Here is a 26903-nt window from a genome sequence, read left to right on the forward strand (position 1 = left end):
AGGAAGAAATTCAACCCTACTTCTGTCCCCCAACCCTGGAAAAGTTGAAGGAGTTCATGTCAAAAGAGATCCCTCTGGCATGGTGTCTGACGAAAGTTGGCAACCTGTGGAACCCTTGACTCATTGCAAGGGTTCCATAAATCCATATGCTCAAATAACCATCATATTCAATAACTCAGTAATAAAATAGACAAGCACATTTTTCATAGACTGAATTAGTATATCTCACATATCCATGTAAAACTAGTTTTTCAAATGAATGGAGAAGTAGCATGCCATAATGGCTAGTGAGCCAACCTCAAAGCCAGAAAGACTCAATTTCTAGTCTTGCCTTTGAGAAATACAAGCTGTGTGATCTTGATCAAATCACTTAACTTGTCAGTAATCTAGACAGCTTTCTAGGATTGTAATTTGAAGAAAAGGTGCTGACTTCTGTTGGTAAAAGGAGTCTCTTCATCCAGGAGTTTCCTGTACCAAAAACAAATAGGTCTAATTCCTATTTCTTTGGAGATGCCACTATGATTATTAAAACACTATTAATTAAAAGCAAATAATAGTAGTTCATCTTATGCCACTAACCAGTTGACCATTTGGTCCTTCTTTTTCCCTTCCTTAGATCTATTTCTCAAATAAGATTTCATGGCTTGAGTCTTCTAAAGGTTTAAACGAACCCTCTATGACCAATGGGGTAGAGTTTTGGTGTTAAACTGATATAGAAATGGATCCCTGCACACATTGATTTAAAAATCACAAATCAACATTATTTATGTTATATTGTGTTTTTATTGATTTTACTAAATGTTTCCCAATTACATTTTAATCTGGTTCAGACTGTTCCAGGGAGGTTTTGAAGTAGTCTCCTGGCCACAGGTTTGATGCCTCTGGGGTAGAAAACTGGGTTTCCCTTTGACGGGAAAAGTAAGGATCAGTAACTGGCAGATATGGGCTCCATTTTCCATGTTAGTAAGATGTTAAGTTACCATGAGGCTGATTATGGAGCTATGTTGATTTGCACAGCTGATATAATATGTGTGTGAAATGTTCTTTACATGCAGAAAAAATATCATTGACTTGGAAGATCTTCGATGTGTCAGGTTAACCCTTACAGGCCAGATGGTTTCCGTGTCTCCAGAAGAAGTGGAATTTGCTAAGCAAGCTGTGTTTTCAAGGTTTGTACATGTTCTAATGTAGGTTTGGCTTGAAATATGTCATAATAATTTACTTTTCCTCCTGTTGATGAAACAAGAAAATTGACTTTTAGCAGAGGGGTAAGGATGGCAGAGAAAGAAATGGGGGTGAGGATGCTATGACCAAGCATGATGCTATCACTGCCTCACTGTTAACATGGCTTAGACTTCGTAGTTAATAAAAAGCCCCTGCGAGACAGGGGGTCTCTAGGTAATTAATAATCAATTTATTAATTAAGCTAGCTAATAAATAAATTAATGGTCAGTGGTTTCTCTCAAGGGTGACTCTAGACCACCTTAAATTAGACGTGTACCTTTTGACAGAGAACTCCCCTGACAAGTAAAATTCAACCCTGATTGATGGACATTTAATGGGGAGATGGGCTAAAAGTCTTCAGCTCCTCCTGCTGAGAACATGGCTTGATCTTGAGACTCAGCAGCTTCCAGCAATCTGGGCCAGGGAAGCCATTTTCATTCCAAACCTCTGGCTATTTTTCTTTAAGAGTAGGATCTAGTTACTTCTAATGAGGGGGATCAAGGACCAGGAGAAATGTCCCTGGGGTAAATATCTAGCTGATGCTGACCTTTGTTTACCAAGTACACAAAAAGTAAAGGTTCCTGCCAGGTAGATGCCTCGGAGATGGGAGAAGGTAATTACCTTACAATTACGCTCTTCTAAAACTGCCTGATCTTTTTAGGAGTTGGGTCTTAACAGAAACAGAAGTAAAAGGATGGATCACAAATTAATAATTAGTTATTAATATAACAGAATAATATTAATTTCTCTCACCTGGCCCCTTTGCTCTGTTGCCATTCATTGTCAGCCCATTGTTTGGGCACAATTGTTTCAAGGAATGAATGACATGTGAGGCCTAGAAATAATGAGCAAGTACTACTTTTTTTATGTCCATTCTTGGTATAATAGTAAGACAATGGGTTGGAATCCTGCCTCTTATGTGATCCTTTCTGGGCCTCAGTTTCCTCATCTGTAAAATAAGGGAGACTTGGTCTTCTAGGTGGCTTAGTAGAGGGCTGAGTATGGTGCCAGGAAGATTTGCATTTGAATCCTGCCTCAGACATTTACTCACTTTGTGAGTCTGGACAATTGTTTTAACCTCTTCTAGTCTCAATTAATTCATCTGTAAAATAAGGTTAGACATACTGGCCTCTAAGCTTTCTTGCAGCTTTAAATCTTGGGTCCTGTGATTCATAGAGTCAATTTTTCTTGGACTTCAAAGAAGTCCTGGGCTATCTGTTGTCACATGTTTGAGAGACTGGGTGGTACAATGGTAAGGATGCTAAAAAAACCAGAAGACCCAGATTTGCATCCTGACAAAGCTGCTTGTTGTCTTATTTGACTAAGGGCCAGTCACTTAGTCTCTCTAAGCCATCTATAAACTGGGGATATAAATGCTTGCACTCTGTACCTCACAGGCTAGGAAAGTGCTTTGTAAGTTGTAAAGCAAGTTTCCTGAAAATGTAAGCTCTGAGTCAAAAGAACAAATTGCCGCTGGACTTTACTTTGAAATGAAAATGATAGATCTCTCTAATTCTTGTCAAAACATGTTAGGCATGTTATTCAAAACCATCTAGATAAATGCAAATTTTGGACAGGCCTCATATTTCCCAGGCTCACAATTTTAAAAAAATCTATAAATAGTCTCCATCATGATTCTCTTTTTTCTTTAATGATTTGCTTTCCTGATGATCAAATTGTTCTCAGTTACCTGGCTGGTGCTATTGGCCAGAATAGGCAGCCCCAACTTGCACTTGACTTTAAAGAATTATGTGGAGCAGGTCACACCCATGTTACCTAGAGCAGATGAATTTTGAACCTTACAAATTAAACTTTTGCTCTAGGAACACTGGAAAAGCATTCATCCCTACTATATGTGCCGCATGAATTAGTAACATCCAGCAAGTTTCTCTGAAAAGTTCTCATTTCCAAGACATATGAAGACTTGCTTCAAGTTTATAAGAATAAGAGCCATTTCCCAGTTGATAAATGGTCTAAGGATGAGGCTGTTCTCAAAGAAATAATTCCAAGCTGTCAATAGGTGTTTGAAAAAATGTTTCAACTCACTAATAATTGAAGAAATACAATTTAAAGAAATTCTGATATTCTACCTAATACCCCTTAGATTGGCAAAGCTAACAAAAAAAAAGGAAGATGAACTTGTGAAAAATAGGCATATTGACCCATAGTTGGTAGAGCTATGAATCAGTCCAACCACTCTGAAAAACAATTTGCAACTTTGTTGCAAAAGTTACTAAATTGTGCACCAGCTTTCACCCAGCTTTACCTCTAGTAGGCCCCAAAGATCAAAGAAAGAGGAAAAGGCCCTATGTATATCTATAACAGCACTTTTTATGGGAACAAAGAATTGGAGACTGGGGAAGGTTGGGGTATGAGAATACTCTGAATAAAATATGATATATAAATTTAATGCAGTACTATTTTGCTATAAAAAATTTTAAAAGGGATAATTTTAGAGAAACCTGGGAAGACTTGTATGAACCAGAGCAGAATTAAGTGGACAAAACCGGGAAAAACAATTTATACAAAAAGAAACACCTTCGAAAGACTTAATAACCCTGATCAATTCAATGACCAACCACAAAAGAAGATCAGTGATGAAGAATATTACGCATCATGATGAGACATTGAGGTGATGGACTCAAGATGCAAAGTTGGTCTTACATTTTTGGATATAGCCCATGCGGAAATTTGTTTTGGTTAATTTGTGTGTGTGTGTGTGTGTGTGTGTGTGTATGCATTATATTGTACATATATACACATATACATACATGCATTTATTTAAACTAAGGTTTTGTTTTGCCTTTCTTCTTCCTGAACAATGGGAAGGGGAATGTGAGAGAAAATAAATATTTGTTAATTAAAAAAAAGAAAAAGTTACATCAAACAACCTGTGCTCCAAAACCAATAAGTATTTATTTAGCTGAGCATCTGACATGTGCCAGGTACTGGGGATACAATGACAACAATTGCCCCTGACCTTAAAGAGTTTTATTCCATCAGGCAAAACAGCATGTGTGCATATAAGGAAATACAAAATATATGCAAGTAAAAAGAAATTTCTAGGTTGAGAGGAGGCACTAACTGGGGCAAGGGATGTCAGAAAAGGCACTCAATAAATGTTTGGTGAATTGATTGGAAGGTTTGTTTGCCAAAATGGCAAGGCTTTGAATAGGGGCCTTGAGACAAAGGATGTCTATCATTAGGTCATAGGCCTAGCTAAAAGCAGAAAGTATTATCACCAGAGCTTGACCAATGAGTGATCAATTTTTTCAGCCACAACATTTTCATGAAGACTATCTCTTAAGACATAAAAGGATCACAAATCTCATCTGCAGAGGGAATACCCACACTGATGAAATTACAGGTGCTTGAAATATTAAAATAAGTAATCAGGACTAAGTGCCTGCTTAATTGGTTCATTGTTTAAATTCAAATTTATAGTTAATTACTTATATCTGTGTTTTTTAAAGAACTAGACAAATTGGTCAGAATTCTGATGTCTTTCAAAGTTCTTTCCCCTCACATAACTAAAGATAAAGATTGAGACATACATTCTTAGACTTGGCCCAATGGGTTGATTTACTCTGCTTGACTATATGTATTTGTTACAAAGGAGGGCTTCTACTTGTGGGTGGGGAGGGAATGTGGGTTAGTGAGTAGTGATAGATATGAATATAAAAAGAACATTAGTAAAACATTTTTAAAGCACAAAAGAAAAAAAGAAGTATAGAATGGCGATATAAATAAGACCAAGAGATGGAGAGATAATAGATAGATAGATAGATAGATAGATAGATAGATAGATAGATGTGAATTTTTAAAAAGTATTACTAAAACATCTTTAAAAGGGCAGAGAAAAAAAGAAGTATAGAAGGGGGACACAAATATAATAGATAGATAGATATATGCTTTTAAAAAACTGTACTGATGGAGTTTCACAGTTTCCTATACAATCTTCCTGTTTGCCTTTGTATCTTGAAATATTTGTGTTTGATGATTAAATTCACAATAAAAAAGAAAATTCAAAAACCCTTTAAGGAGAAATAGCTGTGCTTTGGTATCTTCTTTTGTTCTTACAGGCATCCAGTAATGAGGAAGTGGCCCCGTCATTATGAGTGGTTTTTCATGAAAATGAATGTTGAAAATGTGTGGCTCCAGAACTGGCACGGAGGAGTTTCCAACATTGCGACAGAAGAATATTTCAAAGAAGTTCCAAGTAAAGCTTGAGGAAGCCTTGAGATGAACCTTCACAGCTCCCATCTTTGCTTTTAAAAATTCAGTTATTTAAAATTATGCCAGCCAGGCAATAGTTAGGTAGGCTCTCTTTTCAGAAAGGTTCCCAACAGACTATGACCATGAACCACTGGGTTAACAAGAGAGGTGAAGATGGCCATTTCCAAATGGTGGATTCCCAATGATGTAATAGATGGCTTTTGTTTAAAATCACTTCAGGTGATTAATTCACTTTAGGTCCACTCATTTGGTACTCCTTGGTGTGCATCAAAAAGATGACAGACATAGTATGTGTTGAAACAGTTGGTTTCCATTCTGTAGGAAAACCAATTACTCATGTGAGAATAATGTGACTGCATTATATTGTGAAAGTGCTTTTCTTTCTTGCGTTGCCAAAAGCATTGTCCAAGTGTTCTAAGTTTGATACAACTATAAAGGGTTTAAATTAATGTCATATAGCCACATGTGTTTTCTAATAGTTGGAGAAAAACCTTTGAAGGATGGTGGAGCATGTAGCCATGAATTGTAAATTGTGCTCCTGGATTACAAGCATGTTACCAAATCACCTGGTTATGATTTACAGACCAATTACATAACTTCCCCCCCCCATCCCTTAACATGACCAACAGTGTAAGATCTTGGAGTTTTGTACTTAGCCTTAGTCTAAGTAAGCTGATTATGAGAGTACAATAAACAGGATGGCTTGTTATACTGAACAGTTTGGGTAAAAAAAAAGCCAATGCTTATTACATTTGTCTCTGCCATTCTTCAGCTAAAACCTGAAGCAGTTCAGTGTAAGGGGGCAAAAAAGGGAGTGGAAAGAAGCTGTTCATGTCATCTCTGGCAAGAGAGAAAAGAACAGAAGCTCAGAACTGGAAGGGATCTCAGAGGACCTAGGCCTCACCTTTGCCTGTGTAGAAATCCTTTCTATGTTTCCTAACAAATGGTCATCTGTTCTCCTTTTGAAGACTCCAAGGCTGGAAATCTGACTACTTCCTGAGACAGCTCATTCTACTGTGGGACAGCTCCAGTTGTTAGGAAGGTTTTCCTTTATATAGAGCCACATTCTGCCTCTCTGAAACTTTCACCTGTTGTTCTTGGTTCTGTCTAATGGAGTCAAACCAAACATTTCTAATTCTAATTTCTCTATCATGTGAAGATTCTTTAGCCGTTTGAAGACAGCTGTCATGTTCTTCCAAACCCCCCCTTTTTAATGGCCTAAATAGCTTCAGTTTTTTACATAGAATGAGAATAGATGAGAAGGTGAAAATGTCCTACATAAATAGAAAAGAATTAAATCAGGAAAACAGCAAAACGGCTGTTGAAGAGATTTATTGATTGGAGCCATATTTACTATACCCTTTACTTTAAAAATGTTGTTTCTGAGACATGATTCTTATTAAGCTTTTAGAATGTCTGTGGGAGCATTTACAAAGTCTGACATGGTTTCTCAAAATTTGTTGTACATTATGCAACCAGATTATTTGGCCTAAGAAACAATAAGAAGACAAAATTTCCCAGTCCATTACTTCTTGCGTGCATGCCTTGATTTCTAAGTTCTGAAGTCTAAGTGAGTAATTCTAAAAGAGTATTACTAAGTTGCTCTGTTAATACTTTTAGGACACCCAGCAAAGTTGAGTCTTTGTTGCACACATATTATATGAAAATCTAGTTGAAAAACCCACTTTTATTTTGATGGTTTCTAGTACCACTTCTAAGAGATATATAATTGAATTCACTACCATAGCTATAAGTACCCAACTTTCTTATCCTTGGAAGATGATTTCTAATCCTGACTTATTAGATCCGTGTGTGTGTGTGTGTGTGTGTGTGTGTGTGTGTGTGTGTAACATTAAATGTTATTTTTTAAATGGAGATTTACCTTCTCTCCCTCCTATTTCCCTCTCCCATTGTGAAAACAAGAAAAGAAAAATCCCATTACAAACATGTATTGTCAAACAAAACAAATTTCTCATTGGCCATGTCCAACATACATACATATACAAAATATTTTATGTATATGCACATATATGTACATATATGTAAATTCTGAATGATTAGTTCATTATCAGGAACTAGGTAGTCTGTTTTTCATCATGAGTTCTCTGGATTTGTGGTTAGTCATTGTGTTGATCAGAATTCCAAAGACTTTCAAAGTTACTCCTTTTCACATGCTGCTGTTATTGTAAAAATTGTTCTCCTGCTTGTACTTACTTCACTCTTCATCAGTTCTTCCCAGGTTTTTCCTAAACCATCTTTTCATCATTTCTTACAGCATAAAAGTATTCCATCACATTAACATACCATAACTTGTTCAGCCAGCTCCCAATCAATAGTGCTGCCCCCTCTTCCAATTCTTTGCTATGGAAACACAGCTAAGATCTATCCTTTATACCACAAAATTCATCACTATATATGAGAAATGTAAACTTCAAAAAAATGAAAAATAATTGAGATTAAACAATGTATTATGTTAAGCAAAACTAAGTCACATGGAGAATTTCATTTATCCAAATGTGGATTTTTAAAAATCATTGGACAGGACTTATAGAAATTCTCCAATAACAATAACACATTTAAATAGAAGTTTACATGCTGATTCATTCTGATGTAGATTTATTAAAGGACAGCTCACCAAAGTGAGTATAGAAATTCCTAAGAGTGTTATCAATATACTTTTCTGTCGTATTTCATCATTTTGGTCTTCTATTATTAATTTTATTCATTTTTCTTTCACAACAAACCAACACATGAAGTGGATTGGTGGTCCTGTTCCCATTTTACAAACAAGGAATATGGAGTTGATTGTGAATCATTTTTAGAAACAAAGTTAGCACCACATTCCAAGAAACTCATCTAGTAATTAATTCCATGAATTGTAATTCCTCTCGACATAGACTTATAGCTTATAAGTTCATAAACTACAACTACAGCAATATCTGAACACTCTTCTAGATGGCTGTGGCATGATCCTTTTTGAAATGAATTATCACTTTGTGCTTTAAAAGTCACTGGCTAGCTATTTTTTAATTAGATTTTTTTCAATCAGCAAAATTTCTCTTTTCTCCCTCATACCCATTGCAATTGAGAATGAAAGAAAAATTAAACTCCAGTTATAAACATATATAGTAAAATAAAACAAATTTCTACATTGGCCATGTCTGAAAGGAAAAAAATAATATATTACACACACACATATATACATGTATACATGTGTATATTTATATTTATAGACTGGAAAGATTCAGAGTAAGAATAAAACATAGTATATGTATATATATATATATACACATATATATATATCTTCTATATATTTATAGATTGGAAATTTAAAACTTATAGATTGTATGTATGTGTGTATGTATATATTGTTGTTGTTATTCAGTCATTCAGTCATGTCTGACTCCACATGACCCCATGAACTTTTGTCCATGGGTTTTCTTGGCAAAGAAACTAGAGTGGTTTAGCCGTTTTCTACTTCAGTATGTTCTCATTTTACAGATGAGGAACTGAGGTGGGGGGTAAGTGGCTTGCCCAGGGTCACACAGCTAACAAGTATCTGAAGCTGGATTTGAACTCAGATCTTCCCAACTTAAGGTCCAGTGCTCATATCCACCGCACCACCAAAGCTGACCCATACGTATATGTCATATACATAGATTCTGCACATGCACACACACACACACACACACACACACACACACACACACACACATTCTGCATTCTGAATCTTCCTTTCCATCGGGAGGTGAGTAGCATGTTTTGTTACTAGTCATTTGGAATCATGGTTGATCATTATGTTGATCATAGTTCCTAAGCTTTTCAAAGTTATTTGACTTTACAATATTGTTGTCATTGTATAAATTGTTTTCCTGTTTCTGTTCACTTCACTCTGTATTGGATCATTTAAGTCTTCCCAGGTTTCTCTGAAGCCATCCCCTTTGTAATTTCTTATAGCATAATAGCATTTCACAACATTTGTATACCATAACTTATTCAGCCATTCCCCAGTTGATGGACAGGTCCTTAGATTCTCATTCTTTGCCACAGCAAAATGACTATACATATATATTATATCTTTTTAATTAGAGTTTGTTTTGCTTAGGACCACTCCCTCTCTAGAGCTAGCCTCCCTCTTATATTCTCTTTTCTTTTTCATTTTCCTGTTGAACGAAATGTACTCAACTGTGTGTTTGTGTATTCTTTCCTTCTTTGATCAGTTCAGATGAAAGTTCAAGTACAAACTGTTCCCCACCATTCCTCCTTGCTTGTGTATATTTCTTCTTGCACACCCCAAATATGTGAGATAACTTTCTTTAACATTCCTTTCCCTTACCCCTAGTGCATTCCTCTTCACCTCCCTTTCCATTCTTCTTAAGACTACCAAGGTATAAAACAACCACTCCCAGGCCTTTTGTTTAATTTGACTGTAGGGCCTATAATGATTATACGGTTCAAAGAGGACACATGTATCATTTCCTCATATTTAAATGTAAGCAGTTTATCCTTTTTATATTTATCTTTTTATGTTTCTCCATATTTGAGAGTCAAAGTTTCTATATAGCTCTGGTCTTTTCATCAGAAATGCTTGGAAGTCTTTTTAAAGGTTCCTTCTCACCCCCACCCCCCTATATGACTATTCTTATTTTTCTAGGTAAGTTATTCTTGGCTGTAAGCCTACATTCTTTGCCTTCTGTAATATTGTATTCCAAGCTCTCCTTTAATTTATGGCAGTGGCTGCTAAATTGCTTATGATTCTGACAAGGGTTCTTGAGTACTTGAATTCTTTCTGAATGCTTGCAGTATTTTTTCTTTGACCTGGAAGTTCTGGATTTTTGCTATAATGTTCCTTGAAGTTTTCATTTGAGGGTTTCTTTCAAGAAATGACCAGTGGATCCTTTCTATTTCTACTTTGTCCTCTGGCTCTAAGAGATCTGGGTAGTTTTCTCTTATGATTTCTTGAAATATGAAGTCTAGGCCCCCTTTTTTTTCTGTCATGGCATTCAGGTATTCCGAGTATTCTCAATTTTTTTTTTCTCCTTGGTGTTTTCCAGGTCAGGGTTTTTTTTTGTTTGTTTTATTTTTATTTTATTTTATTTTGCTGCTATCAGACATTTTATACTTTGTCCTATTTTTTTTCAGTCATTGAACTTAATTTTAATATTTCTTGTTGTTTCATTGAGTCATTGGCTTCTATGTTCCATCCTAATTTTTAGGGATCTTGTTACTTGGGCAAGGTTTTGTACCTCTTGTGCCAATCTGTTGTTTCCCTTTCCAATTCTTTCTTTCATTTCCTTTCCATTTTGTCCTCAAGTGCTTTCATCTCATTTATAAAAACACTTTAACTTTTTTTAAAAACTTATTTAATTTCTTCTAAGAATTCCAGCTAAGTTTGTGCACAAGCTGAGTTTCGCAGTCATTTTCTTCTGGGTTTGTGTCTTGAGCATCCCTCTCATCATAATAGCTTTTCATGGTGGGATTTGTTCCCTCTCATTCTTCTTGCCTACTTTCTGACTTGCCTGAGCATTTGTGGAGGGAGGTCTAAAGTTGGCCCCTTTCTTGGGGTATTGAGTGTTGTATTATTCCAAGATCCCAGGAACAGCTCAGTCTAGGGATTTGCAAGCTATCGAGTGCTCCCAAAGTAGTCTAATCCAGGGTCTAAGTAATTGCTGTCCATGATCTGAGCTCTGCAAGTTCCCGACCTTGGGTCTGAGCAACAGAAGACTGCTGCTCCACTCAGCCCCCCTGTTAACCAACTGTGAAACTTTGTTGACTCAGTGACAGAACTGCAGGCTCCCTTTGGGTCTGGGATTCCTGTTCTTGTTATTCCTTTGCAAGCTTCAGACTGGGATAAAGGTTGGAGATGAGACGCCACTCTGCTCTTGAAGTCTGAGACATGTCTCTGCTGCTTCTTTCTGAATTTAGTTCTCTATAGGTGTAACACTTAGGACGTGCAACTGCTCCTTACCCCAAAACACTAGCCCTGGGTGCAGGTCCCCTTCTCAGAATTCCCTTGGATTTGTGGCCCATAACTGGGTAGTGAGTGACAAAGCTTCCAAATGGCATCTGCAGGAGTCTGGGAGCTCATCTTGGGCCAGCACATAATCTCTCCCTGTGCCCGAGCACTCTGTGTGGGCATGCTCCAGGCCAAACCCCATCCTTAGTGTTGGCTGACCTTTCTCTCTATCTCCCTATGCCAACTTGGTCCTGAAAAATGACTCACTGTGATTTTTTTTCTTGAATTTCCCCATCAGGATTTGGTGTGATATGTTTTTTAGATCTGTTTGGCAAAGTTTGGCTGAGGGTGGAAAGGAGGTGACCTCACTACACTTTTTCCATGTTACTCCACCATCTTGGCTGTGCCCTCCACAGATTAGCTTTAAACTGTGGGCACAGGTTTTGATTAATGATAAATATCGGTTGCCTATGAAAATTACATGATACCAAATCCAAACAGGTTGAATAATTACAAGGAGCTATAGAAAACACATATGGCCATCTGCCATGCTCCATGTCCTGGAGTAGTCTGGCTCTAACCCAAACCTGAAGTTTAGGATTTAAGGCCAGGTTGCAGATCTAGGTATAGTCAGTTCTGCTAGAATACTTGTTTTGAAAATTCAACTTTTTTCCAGAACTATTGACATCTTAGATAATGGTTTCTTGAGAGACAACAAGAAGACAATACTCATACACATTTTCTACTACAACTTTCCATCTGATTTCTGAGAACCTTTCTTCCACTATTTCACAATAACTCTCAAGCATCGACCTTTACATGGCTCACTTCCACAAGCAAACTTCAGGCCTTTTTCAAAGTAAAGCGTGATATTCATTGTATATCCTCTGTTGCAGCAGGGAACTACGAGCAGAGGAGGGCTGGTTCAAACCCATGTATCCTACCCTACCCCACTCCATCCCCATGGCCTGCTGGCCCAGGCTGTGGAATTTGCCAGCCTACCCTGGAGGGAAGCAAGGCACAGACCCAGCAGGATCCTGCTCTAGGTCATGGAGGTGATCACTATTCATTGTAGCATTTATCTATGTCTTTATCATTTAACATGTATAAAACTGTGCTACCATTTCCGTTTGGTTCCTATCTTTTTTTATATGTCACTGACAGAGTTTTTGAATGCTATGCCCCTAATCCCATTTTCTCCATAATTCCTATGGTTTTCACTGTGTAATTTTGCATAATGATTTTTAGAAAAGTATATTATAGCAGAACTGTCTATTCTACTGACTGTCTTAGCTCCTAGATAGATGTAAACTATAAAGAGACCTTCCCTTAAGTCAGGAAAGATCTAGTATGCCCTTTTATGCACACTAGAGGCAGTAACAGCAAGTTCTTTGATCATAGCAGGAGCAGAAAGCAAATTCAACATTTTCTTTTTTACCACTAAAATGCTTAGTATGGAAAAGTGATGAGGTATTTTTTCCTATTTTTCCATGCAAAAAATATGTTTTCATTTTTAATTTTATGATTATGTTTAACCAAATTATAAGATCATAGGTTCAGGGTATCTAGTGCCAGCCCTAGAGTCAGGAGGATCTGACTTCAAATATGGCCTCAGATACTTAACACCTACTAGCTGTGTGACCCTGGGCAAGTCACTTAACCCCAATTGTCTAAAACGACAAACAAACAAACAAAAAAAGATCATAGATTTGTAAATTTAGATGTAAGAGGGACCTTAGAGGCAATTACTAAGAATCTTATTAAATAGTCTATAATCATCTATCATGCATTTCTCAATGTCAGGACACTAAATGAGAGTAGGAATATTTCTTTACACAGACTTTACACGTGACTTTCTACTGATTTTTATAAAGAATTTGTCCATAGTCATTTTTCTGTAAAAGTTCCTAGAGTTTCTTCAAGTCTTCGGACTATTTGAATAAGCAAGCTAAGCATATCCCATTCCCTGATGTTATTTACAGTGATGATGTATATACTTGAACTTTATAGATTTAGTATAATGCTGATGTATGAGTTATTTCACATGTTGAACATTGTACATGAAAAAAAAATACTCTAGACCAGGAGTGGGGAACCTGCAGCCTCAAGGCCACATATGGCCTTTCTAGGTCCTTTGACAGAATCCAAACTTCACAGAACAACTCCTCTTAATAAAAGGATTTGTTCTGTAACACTTGGCCTCAGTCAAAAGGCAGCCCCCAAGGACCTAGTGGCCTCAAGGCTGCAGGTTCCCCACCTCTGCGACTATATTTAGCATAGCTACTATCTCTTTATGTACTTAATTTAAAATGTAACACTCATTCTGCGCTTGTGGACATCCAAAAAAAGTGGGGGGCAGTATTTGGCCCTCAGGCTATAGTTTGCTGATCTCTGCTCTAGATTTCAAGTTGAAATTCATTAAAAATTTTTTTTCCAGAAAGTATACTACATGATCAATAATGTATTTTATCATTGACCTTGATTCTTAAAGAAGTTCTAAAAACAATCCATTTTATTCATTTAATATGATTGCTGTAACAGTAAATTAGTTATATAAAGTTTGAGTTGTAATGGGACTGTCTTTTATTTGTATAGAATAAATGCATGTAGACCATGAAAACTGCATTCATATATAGATCTAATTATATAACCAAAAAATTTTTTTTCATGGTTTTCATTACTCAGCTAAGTAAAATTATGCTATATGTATTCTATTCACCTAGTATATATTGCAAAACAAAGTTATCTGATTCTTTTTTTTTCAAAGTTATCTGATTTCTAAAGAAAAGAAATGTTATCTTAAAAGGAACCAACAATTAAATTCCAGAAAAAAATAAAAATGCAACAAGAAATGTCCACTTATGAAAAACTTGGTTTTCATGGGATTTTTTTAAAAAAAAGTTGTGACTGAGTACATGAAACTTAGTAGTCTTTGTAAATGCAGAAACCAGTGTTGTTTCTATGACCCTCTTCCACAAGTACAATAACAAAACAGGAATGAGTTATTTATCACTACCTTTATAGAATGGGGAAATAGTAATTCAGGAATTTAAGTGCAAGACCAATATGTACTGGTGTCTAAGGAACCAGACTGTTGTCCTGCAGTCTACTTACTCCTTAATCCAGAGACCCACGTTGCCTCTCTTAACAAAACTTGCTCAAAGATCATCACCATAAAAATCATAGATTATAAGAGAGCAGTAGCATAGGTCCCAGAGCAGGAGTAGAAAAATGTCTCTGAATGTTATTGCTAGCTTTGTCATCCATTGTTTATTACCTGAAATTTACCTCAGTTTCCCCAGTTGTCACTAGAAGTTTCAAATCTCATCTGCTCTGCTTTATAAGAGTTTTTCAGGTGTGGTCACATAATTTTTCAGTTGAATTGGGAACTCCAACATTCACAACAGAAAAGTATGTTAATGAGCATTATTACTGATGCTAAGATTTGGGACTATGTACAAGTGCTTCTACCAGACAACAGAACTCAGAAAATTTTATATATATATATATATGTGTGTGTGTGTTTATGTGTGTATGTATATGTATATGTGTGTATATATATATATGTATACACACACATATATATGTAAAATACAACAATATCATAAATGTTATATGTATGATATTAACATTACAGGATAGGAATGTTATATAATATATAATTTTATTAAAATACAATATTAAATGTGTTTATATTTTTATATGTATACATGAGATATAAAACAATTAGAACTGCTGCTGTACCCATGGGGTTAGGACTCTGCAACCTGTAAGAGAACTATTTGCTTTGGAATTATATATGTGATTGAGACCAAATTTAGTCCTAGGGGACCACCTAAAGGAAGGATCAAAGTCCCTTTCTTGCACTCTTTGGCTTATTATATCCCCACTCCAGTACTCTGTGGGAAAATTACTTCAGGTTTGGGCTCATGTCTAAGCACACGTAGGCTACGGGGAACTTTCTAGGTGCTCAAGTGAGGCCCTTTGACTGAATCCAAACTTCACAATAAAAGGATTTGTTCTGTGAAGTTTGGATTCCGTCAAAGGGCCACACCTGAGGACCTACACGGCCACACATGGCCTTGAGGCCACAGGTTCCCCACCCCTGGCTAGGGTTTCTCCAAAGTCAATGTACAATATGAATCAGGTACGGAACAATGTTTTATTTCTTCTATACAGTGAAATGCTTAATATATGCCAAACCCACAGGTATGCATTGACAAAAAGACTTAAAACAGGATTTAATAGCTGATGATTATTATTACACTTTCCCAAGAGGCTGACACTTAAACATCAGAACATGAATAGAAATTTTGTATTACACCTCAGCTCTGAACTGTACAAATAATATCCTTCAACTATGCATCTTCTGGCAAGCAGGGGTGAGCTCCTTGCACAATCAGTGATATCCTTTCCAGTGCAGTAATTAACCCTGCTGCCAGTCATCTCTGACTAAGGAACCCAGGATCTACAACTCTCAAACTTGCTTCCAGGACTAGATGCATCTGCTGAGGGTTTCTATTCAATCACCTATACTCAAGAAAAAAAGGACACACAAAACACAAAATATATCTAGGGGCCCCAAGGCCCAGGCTCAATTCTCCTGACCAAGTACCTGCTCTGTCGTCACATGGGAGCAGTGATTATGTGTGGCCTGAATGGGTAGAAAGGCACCCAACGTGGGAAAAGCTCAAATAATCCTGTATGCAATTTGCAACCAGAAAGAGACTGGCCAAAAAGAGACCTTTTAAAGATCCTCTGAATCATCAGCTCTTCCTGCTCAGCAGCCAATAAAGGTCATCCACAAAACTTCAATGCCGGCCAGAAGCCGGCAGGGATGTTCTGCATTTAACTCCATTACCATGCTACATACAAAATGACTACAATAATGTAAATAAAAACGATACTAAAAAGTATCCAAACTAAAATTTAATGCAATGACTAATCTTGGTTCCAGAGGAGAGAAAATAAAATACACTTCACTCCTTTCAACAGAGGTGAGAGATTATGGGTGCAGAATGTCACATGCACTGTCAGACTAAACCCTCTGTTAGTTGTTTTGATTACTTTTCTTTGTTGCAAGGGGCAGTCTCCTAGAAGTGACTGACAATAATAATAATTCTGATGATGATGATTTTGATGATAGCTAACATTTATAAAGTGCTTACTATCTGCCAGGCTTTGTGCTAGGTGCTATACAATTAATATCTTATTTGATTTTCACAACAACCCTTAACCTCTCTGAACTTCTTTCCTCATTTTGGGAATGAGGAAGTAGGCCTACAACACCTCTAATATTCCTTCCTTCTATTAATCTATGATTCTATAGTGATCCTTTCCATATCATGACTTTCTCCATTGAGGTTTCAGTATACCATGGGTCAGCATAAGAAATTAAATGGAAATTTTTGGGAGGTTTGCAAAAACCACAGATGACACAGGAAGGCCAGCAGACAACACAGAGCTTATGACCAAAGATTTAACCCAAATTTTATAATAAAGTACTGTAAATCCCCCGTAAAAGAAAAAGAAAAAAAATTCAGACTTCTTTTCTGGGTTGAAGGGCCAAAAAATTTTACCCTGATTTTTCAGATCGAGGAGGGGTCATCCCCCTAACTCCTGAGATGTGGAAGGAATAACTATGATTAATTAGATTTCACTACCAAAAGAAAATGCCGTTGACCAAGACATTTAACCTCAATGGGGCCCAATTTTCTCCAATAGATTAAAGGGTGAGTTAGATGATCTATAAAGTCCCTTCTGGCTCTAAATCTTTCATGTTTTACTATTTTAAAGGGTAGTAGAATGGGCCATGTCATTCATTAACAATAGGCTATACCTATTTAATAACAAAACAGATTGAGAAATTGAGTTTTTCAAGGTTATTACTGGTGACTGTTATATGATAGGTCTCAAGCCACACATCTGCTACAGGGTTTTATCTGCCATCTTGGTCAGGAAATTGTCATAACCCAAGCATACAGGATAAGGTCAGTACATTCCAAACAGCTCATATAAGATTTTGATCTGCTTTGAAACAGATTGCTTATCTTCACCTCCAGATACTTTACAAAACTTTCTGTAAAAATGACTGTGATTTAAAAAGACTGCAATATTAACTCTAGTCTTCCCTTTCTTTATCTTCTTTTGCCCACAACTAATTCAATGAAGTCTTTCTGCTCTTCTCTCTCCTGGTCTATTTCCATTTAAGCTTGCAAACTCTCTTAGATTCCTAAACAAACTCCACTGGAAATTCTATGCCTAACCCAGTAGGATGGCTGGGAACAGCTTCTGCACAGAATCACTGTGCCACCTTGTGGCTTTATCTCAGCACTTCATCTCCTCCAGAATCAGTGTCTGGACTTGGAAGAAGTTTGATCTGGAAGTCAAGAGACCAAATTTATAGTCATCGCTAAATCAATGATTTACTGTGCGACTTTGAGCAAACTAATTTAAGTCTTATTCTAAATTATTTGGTAAAGACTCTATAAGTTGTAGAAGTTCCGAAGCTTTTTCCTCATTCTTTCAATAAAGAAGTTGGATTAAGGATCTGTGAGCCTATGAAATCCAACTTCTATAGATGGTGCCACAGTCTTCTGTATCACAGAAGCTAGAAAACCTCTGGGCTATATTTGACTCTCCCCTCTGCCATGCCCTTCATTCTCAATAAGTTCTAAGACTTGTGCATGTATAACTTATATCAAATTGCTTGCCTTCTCAATGAGGGGGTGGGGGAGAAGAGGAAGAGGGAGAGAAATTTTTAAAATGAATGCTAAAAATTGTTTTTACATGTAATTGGGGGAAAATATTAGATTAAAAAAATTAAAGCAGTTGCTTTTAAAAATTAAATAAAATTAAAATTAAATAAAAAAATTTAAAAGTTGCTAAGACCTGTCAATTCTACTTCAAAAATATTTCTCAAATTTGACCATACTACATACAGTTCCTCATCACTTCTTGCCTATACTATTATATTCCTAGCCTTCATTGCTGTTCAGTCGTTTTTCATTTGTGTCCAACTCTTTGTGAGCCCATTTGAGATTTTCTTGGCAAAGATACTGGAGTGCTTTGTCATTTCCTTTTCTAGCTCATTTTACAGATGAGGAAACTGAGGCAAACAGGATTGAGTGACTTTGCCCAGGGTCACACAGCTCATGAGTGTCTTGCGCAGGATTTGAATTCATGAAGATGAGCCTTCCTGATTCTAATCCCAGCGCTCTATCCACTTCACCACCTAGCTGTCCTAATCCTATTTTAGAATGCATCAATTAGCTTTTAAAGGGATATTTATTGAGATAATATAGCAAGAATCAAAGTATAAAAACACTCCCAAGCAGGGCAAATATTCCCTTTTCATCTTTGTCCCTGCAGAAAAGCAGACTCACACTAAAAGTGATTATAAAACATTCTCTGAACCAGAGATACTTTCCTCTGCCACCTCAGGCTCTGAGAAAAGTGGGCTCAAACTTAAAGTGGTAACTACAGAGCATTCTTCCCACCAGGTTCACTTCTGGGTATGGCATAGCCAACAGATGGGTAGCTCCCATGTAACGTTTCAGTTGTCAGGTAAATCCACTGCTGGGCTGGGTCAAGTAGGTCTCTTTTTAGGTCTGTGATGGACTCAGCTGCTATGGCTACAACAAGCTTTGCAATAGACTTCCCTCCCTGGACCTCTGTCATCTCTTGCAATGTCATTTTATCTCCATTACTCATTCACATGGGATCTGGGAAGAAGAGCATAAATAGAAGAAACAAAAGTGCTGTGTTACAGGCCACATGACTGCCCAAGCAGGAAGATAAGGCAGAGCTGTTAGCGAGGCTGCTACTACCTCTCAACTTGAAGCTTAAAGCAACTTCTGCTTTACTCACCACTAGGGAAGAGACAGAGGCGGAGTTCCTCGATTGTGATTTAACAGCTAGTTAAAACGCTTTTCTTCACCATGTAGTAAATGGACAAGAAAGAGTCTTTAAAGGGGAAGGTAGGACTCTCCATTATGTACCACATGAATTTCTAGAAGCAGGCTCCCCAAGCCCTCTTTTGGGTTGACGCTAGGCAGAGCAGACTGCATAAACTTGAAGAACTAGCCTTGTGTATGTAACACTTGGCACCCATAATCCTCCACTTCTTGAACAAAGAAAGGAAATATATTTCACTATCTGTTCTCTAGGGTAGGAACTGGGATGTTTGGGGCCTTAAGGGAAGACTAGCACCTGTGGTATGAGGGCTTGCTGAGCCCTTATCAGGGCTGTTCATCCACCTTTGGTGTCTAACCCAGCTGTTACCTGTGGCTTCAAGAAGCTGTAGCATGCGCAGTGGCTACATCTTGGTAAATTTGTTTCCCTAGTCTAAACTAGGTTTAGGATATTCGATGGGGCCTCAAATCCATTGGCGAGTTAGGGGGATGTCTAACCCAAATATGTGAAGACTTCCTGTGGAATGAGCAGATGAGAACAATTTATTCCAACGATCATGACATCACCTGAAGCAGGCATTGTGGAGGGCTTAGAATTTGGTCAGACACTGAAGATGCCAAGGTCATCCACTTCATCCTAGGCTATCACCAGTTGTCCTGACTTTTGTCCTGCCCCCACGGTCTACGATGGCACTGGAAGAGAGTAAGGCTGACTACTTTGTGCAATTCTGACTCACTTAAATCCAATTCACATGCAAGTCAAGACATCTCCCATGATCTCCTTGGTCCTCTTTGAAAAAGAAGGACAAACAACAATATAGGGTAGAAACTGGTCATTACAGTTAGTCACTGTGCAGCTGCCTTCTAGTGTTGTAGTCACTGCAAATTATATTCTCCTGATTCTGCTTATTTCATTCTGAATCAGTTCTTACAAATTTCCCATGTTCCTCTAAATTCCTCTTATTTGTTCTTCATTTCAACACAATTGTATTCTATGCCATTGACATACTAAAATTTGTTCAACTCTCACCCAGTCTTCACTTTCCATTTTTTGCTACCACAAAAAAGTACTGCGAGATAGATATATATATACACATACACACATACATACATGTGTATACATACATATATCTATATATTCACATATATACATATGTGTATGCATATATATGTGTGTACGTGTGTGTGTGTGTGTGTGTGTGTGTGTGTGTGTATGACCTTTCTTTCCATATTGGACTTCTTTGGGATATACACCCAGTAGTGGGTTTGCTGGATCAAATGATATGAACATTTTAGTGACCTTTCTCCCCCAAAATTTCAAATTGTTTTGCAGAACAAGTCTCCAGTTTATTCTTTGTATAGTTGCCAAAATAGTCTTCCTAACACACAGATTTGCTCACATCATTGATTTGCTCAAACCCTTCAGCAGTTGTCTTTTTCTATGGAATAAAATTTTAAACTTCTTAACTTGGCATCAAAACACCCACAATTTCTGCAAACTTCCTTTTCATGCTGCTTTCACATCATTCCCACTTGCATACTTTACTTTCTAGCCAAATTGGACCATCCCCTATTTTGTTCTGCCCTCTCTTTGCTGCTTGCATTTTTGCTATTTATATCCCCATAATAAGGACAATTTCTCTCTTATATCCAAAGCCTTTTTTTCCTTGAGGGCTGACCTTACGAAGCCCTTTCTGATTTCCTTCAGTTGAAAATGATCTCTCACACCTCACTGTCTGATTTCTGGCTGACTTCTTCACACTTATCACATTCTTCCTTTATTTGTATAGAATTCTATCCCAGTCTTAGATCTTAAGTTCCTCAAGGATAGATGATATTTCAGGATTTGGGTTTTTCCCACATTTATACTCTCAGAATCTAGTACTTTAACTTGCAATATATCACTAGCACATAATAGGTGCCTAAAAAAGTGTTTGTTGAATTCAGTGAAATACTTTCATGACCACTCCCCAAGCCAAAGTGAAAGAGCAATAGAGCTACTAACACAAATAACTGCCCCCCTCCCTTTCCATCAAGTATGTTAAAACAGTAGCATACAATTACAAATAATGCATAGAATTTTGAATGTGTTATTTTGCTGTTAAATCATCACAGTCAATCAATAAACATTTATTAAGTACTTACTAAGTGCTAGCTATTGTATAGCCAAAAAAAAAAAAAGACAACAACAATGAACAAACAAAAAATCCATTTCCTGCTCTCACCAAGATCACAGTCTAATGGAGGAAACAACATGCAAATAAATATGCACAAAACAACATATACACAGTGGGGCTGGAAAAGTTTTCTCGTAGAAGGTAGAATTTTACTTAGGATTTGAAGGAAGCCAGGGAGACCAGGAGGTGGAGATCAGGAGGGAAAGCATTGGCATGAGAGCTAGCCAGTGAAAATGCTCTAAGTGGGGAGATGGAAATGTCTTGTTGCAGAAATGGCAAGAAGGCCAGAGTCACTGGATTGTAATTATTGCAATAGTTCAGACATGAGGTGATAAGGGCCTGAACTAAGGAAGTGGCAGTATCAGAAGAGACAAGGAGGAGTATATAAGAGATGTTGTGGAGGTAAAAACAACAGGACTTGGCAACAAATAAAACATGGGGGAAGGGGTCAGAAAGTGGAGATCTGAGGATGACACCTAAATTTCCAGCCTTGGTGACTAGGACAATGGCAGTGCCATCCGTAGTAACAGGAATATTAGAGAGAAGGGAGGCTTGAATGAATTCAGTTTGGATATGAATTTAAGGGACATCTAGTTTGAGATGTCCAATAGGCAGTTGGTGATTCAAGACTATAGGTCAGGAACAATCATACATATAACTTTCTTTTTTTTTTTTTAAAGGCAATTGGGGTTAAGTGACTTACCCAGGGTCACACAGCTAGTAAGTGTCACATGTTTGGTCTGAGGCTGGATTTGAACTCAGGTCCTCCTGACTGTGGCACCTAGCTGCCCCATACATATAACTTTCCCAACAAAAAAGAAACCATTTATTCCATACCTGCTGAAGATATCCTGAGTATATTTTGCTATGGTCACTTGAGATTTCAGAAAATCTTTCAGAAAAACCTACGAAGTGCTAAGTAGTAAATGGGATAGGACGTGGTCTACATTCTCACTGTACTTCTATTTTATTAGGGAAGTGTGACACATACACAGATAATTATAGGTCAAAATAACAGGACCATTGATTTAGTGCTACAAGAGATCATAAAGGTCATTTAGTCCAACTTTCTCATTTTACAAATAAGGAAACTGATGGTAGAGTTGTGAACTGATCCAACCATTCTGGAAAGCAATTTGGAACTATGCCCAAAGGGCTATAAAACTGTGCATACCCTTTGATCCAGCAATGCCACTACTAGGTCTGTATCCTAAAGAGTTCATAAAAAAGGGAAGAAGACCTACATGTACAAAAATATTTATAGTAGCTCTTGTGGAAGCAAAGAATTGGAAATTGAGGAAGAGAATGCCCGTCAATTAGAGAATGGTTGAATAAGCAGTATATGAATGTAATGGAATACTATTATTCTACAAGAAATGATGAGCAAGAGATTTCAGAAAAACCTGGAAAGACTTACATGAACTGATGCTGAATGAAGTGAACAGAATAAGGAGAACATTATACACAGTAACAGCGACATTGTGTGATAATCAACTATGACAGACTTAGCTCTTCTTAGCAAACAATCCAAGACAATTCCAAAAGACTCTTAATAGAAAATGCTATCCCCAGCCAGAGAAAGAACTGTGGAGTTTGAATGCAGATTGAAGCATACTATTTTCACACTTTTGTTGGGTTTTTTTGTTTGTTTTTTCCCTTTGTTCTGTTTCTTCTTTCACAACATGACTAATGTGGAAATATGTTTAACATATTTGCACATGTATAACCTATATCAGATTGCTTGCTGTCTTAGGGAAGGAGGGAGATAAATTTGGAACTCAAAATCTCATAAAAACAGTATGTTGAAAACTATCTTTACATATAATCGGAAAAAAATGAAATACTATTTACAAAAACAAAAAACAAATAAGGAAACTGAAATTCATATAGGTAAAGTAATTTCCTCAAAATCACACATGTAATAATAATTGGTAGTATATCACTAGAGAAGTGTGCTCAAAGTGCTACACAACTTCAGAAGGAGGAAAGGTGTTTTAGGGATTTGGGGAGTTGGGCTTTAAAGAACGAATATGAATTTAACAAATGGAGAAAGGAGAGGAAGGGGGGACTTTCCAAGTGGAGAGGAGAGGAAGTGTATTTGGGGGACAGAGAATAGTCCAGTTTGGTTAGATCACAGAGAAAAGTAGTCACATCTTAGAGGTGGGGTTAGTTAGTTGGTAAAATTATTGAGTAAGACAAAAATTTTAAATGTCAAAATGACCTTTGACACATGGTCAATGTGGGAATTTGTTTTGCTTGACTATGCATACTTGTTTCAAAGGTTTTCTTGTTTGTTTTGTTTTTTGTTTTTTTGGTGGGAGAGGGGGAGATACACACACACACACACACACACATATATTTTATATATTATATATATATTTATATATATATATATATATATATATATATATATATATATACATATTAAAATTACCCTTGAAAATACTATAAATTAGATAGCCTTGAATTCCTTCTTCCCAATATATTGTCCCCCTTTGGCAGGATGTTTGTATGATGGATAGAGGTTAAGAACCTCTTCTAGGGTAAGATGATCTTACCAGTTATGCTCATGGGCACCTCCTAATGGATTAGGTTCTAGAGACTGAGGTTGCCTCTTGATGTTTGGGTAGCTCTGGCTTGGGGTACCAGACTCTCATCAGAAGAATCTCCTTTCTCCAGTGGCATATAAAGTCAAGCTGTGACAGCTCACCCCTTTTCCTGAACATTCCCTTCCTTGGATTGTCAGACAAGAATATAGGAAGTGCTAGCCCTGCTTCAAGAGCAATGAGAGCAATTCACAGTCTTACATGGCAAGCTGGAAAACAGGAGTTCCTAGACTTCCCAGTCCTAGCTACCTTCTATCTTTTGGTTTCCTTTTCTGGGTATAGGTTGGAGACAAGATTTCCTGAGATACCCAAGACAGGGAAGAAGTCAAGGCACTGATAACTATGTCTACAGAAGCACAGAGGTAAATATAAGCTTTCACATGAATCTGAAAGGAAAGATTCTGAGAGTGGACTTTCCTAGCCTTGTGGGTAAACCCAAGTTTGAGAATTTCCAAGCTTGAGAGTTTTCCGAGTTTGAGCATTGAGACAGCAGATCTTTTAGAGCATGGGGTTCTTCTTTTTTTTTTTAACTTAAGAAATGTATGCTATCTTTTTTTTTAACTAAGGGTTTAGAACTTTTATTTTAGAAGGAAGAGATTCCCCAACAAAGTGGTCCTTAGAGAAATAAGAGGACTGACTATTGGTCTTTACTACTGAAGGACTGGCATCATCTTGGGAGGCCAGGAGATTTAGATCTTGCCAACCTTTCATATTATTCCCGTGAGTTTCTTGGAAAGTATTAGTCCTACATGAAGAAGAATTACTTGTTCAGCAGCTCATCCAAAGTGTGCTTACCTTGTTGGAAGGTGATGGAGGAGAGGGAAAGGAGTCTATAGTGAAATGGGCTATTTGGATGTTTCATGTTCTGTATATGTTTATGGGCTCCTAGGAATCTTCTCCATCTTATGAATTTTCTGTTGGGATGACATAATAATAATGGTGAGGATGATACTAATAATGACAACTAGCATTTATGGAGTCCTTTAAGGTTTGCTGAGCACTTTACAAATGTGTCATTTGATCCAAACAGCAACTCAGGGAGGTAGGTGCTATTATTATTCCCTTTTTACAGTTGAGAAAACTGAGACAGGCAGCAGTTAAATGATTTGCCCAGGTTCAAGTGTTTGAGGTCAGATTTGAACTCACATCTTCCTAACTACAGATCCAGTGCCCTATCCTCTGTGTCACCTACATGTCCCATACCCAATACTCATATTGTACATCAAATGCCTGTTACAAGCTTTGAGGGGAACATAAATATAAATCATACCTGAAGTTTTGGTGTTATCTTGGATTTTCTTGAGGTTTCCCCAGAGTGAAGCTCTAGGGTAGAGGTAACAAGCCAAGAAGAAAAATTAGACCTCTTGGAGTCAGGCCCTCAGGATCAAATTTGATCCATGTGAACCTAGAGTTTTGGAAGGCCCTGAGCCACTGGTTATACTAACAACAGGTTGCCAGTAATAGGCACATTTATGCTTTCACTATCTTCATCATATTTAATTAGCTAGAAATCCTACTACATTTTTATTCAGAAGAAACCTAAATTAAGAAGGAAATTTCTCCTCCAAAACTCCCTATGGTGAGCTAAGCAAGGGTTAAACCTTGGGGAAGACTTTCTCTGCAAAACTTACTTTCAAAACAAATAGGAACCCCCTGGCCTTACCCCTGCCCAGAGGAAGGAAGTGGTAGGCTAGCTTGAGGAGGACTTGGTTTCCTGGTTTGCAAGTGCCCTGGGTGGGCATTTCCCCTTTCCACAAAGGCTCCAGCTGAAGCTTCTGTGACAAGACCAAGGACATGATATGCTCAACTGCTTAACAATCACATCTAGAGATTAGGGCTTGGGGAAAAAGTTGTGAAAAAGAAAGATTAAGGGGCTGGGGAATAGTAAGCCCCATGAACTTTCATAGACAGGTCGGGTTTTAAGACATGAACTTCTGTGCCCAGCTTGCCCAGTTAGGCTCTGTTCAGCAGCAGATAACATGGGGAAGGTGAAAGCAGCCACAGCATTGGCAGGCAATTGGCTAGGGGAGACAACGCTGTTGAAGTCAAATATGCATAACAGCAATATACCAAAGAAGGGGAGAGTGTAATGATGACAATAACAAGTAATAATAAAATAAAATAAGAAATAAAAGATAATGATAATAATAGCTAGGTGGCACATTGGATAGAGTATAGGGCCTGAAGACTCATCTTTTTGTGTACAAATATGGCCTCAGACACTTACCCTCTTTGCCTCAGTTTCCTCATCTGTAAAATGAGCTGGAGAAGGAAATGGCAAAGCACTGTAGTATCTTTGCCAGGAAAATCCCAAATGGAGTCACAAAGAGTCAGACACAACTAAATAACAAAATGATAGCTAACTTTAAATTTTGCAAAGTGCTTTACGTATGTTATTTTACTGGATTTTAACAACATCCCTGTGAAATAAGTGCAATTAGTTATCCTTACTTTATAGATGTGAAAACTAAGATAACATGAGATAAGGATGGAAAAGCTGGGAAGCCTGTAATTGTGAAGAGTCCTAAGGGTCTAACAAAGAACTCAGTGGCAATAGGGAGCCACAAAAGATTATGAGTAGAGGAATGACATCTATATTTGACATTTATGTTTGTATTTATAACTGTTTATCACTATATTTAATTTCCTTTGTAATCTTATGCATTTTATTTTCTCCATTTAAAAACATGATTTTGAGAAGGGGCCCGTATGTTTCACTAGACTGCCAAAGGGGTCCATGACCCAGATGTATTTATAAGGAAGATAAGTCTGTTGGTAGTGTGAGGAGTAG

The 26903-nt window shown here is 37.3% G+C and overlaps 1 protein-coding gene across 1 annotated transcript in view; it reads left to right on the plus strand.

The window, feature by feature from the left end:
• Positions 1-5823, plus strand: part of CREG2 (cellular repressor of E1A stimulated genes 2) — a 65560-nt gene extending 59737 nt beyond the window's left edge. The window contains exons 3-4 of the mRNA XM_020987844.2: positions 1056-1169; positions 5307-5823. Of these exons, the coding sequence (XP_020843503.1) occupies positions 1056-1169; positions 5307-5454 (262 nt within the window). The 3' untranslated portion in view covers positions 5455-5823. The remainder of the gene's footprint in view (positions 1-1055; positions 1170-5306) is intronic.
• The last annotated feature ends 21080 nt before the right edge of the window (positions 5824-26903 follow it).

This window comes from Phascolarctos cinereus, unplaced genomic scaffold (assembly GCF_003287225.1).
Source record: "Phascolarctos cinereus isolate Bilbo 61053 unplaced genomic scaffold, phaCin_HiC Scaffold_7;HRSCAF=346, whole genome shotgun sequence".
Taxonomy (NCBI): domain Eukaryota; kingdom Metazoa; phylum Chordata; class Mammalia; order Diprotodontia; family Phascolarctidae; genus Phascolarctos; species Phascolarctos cinereus.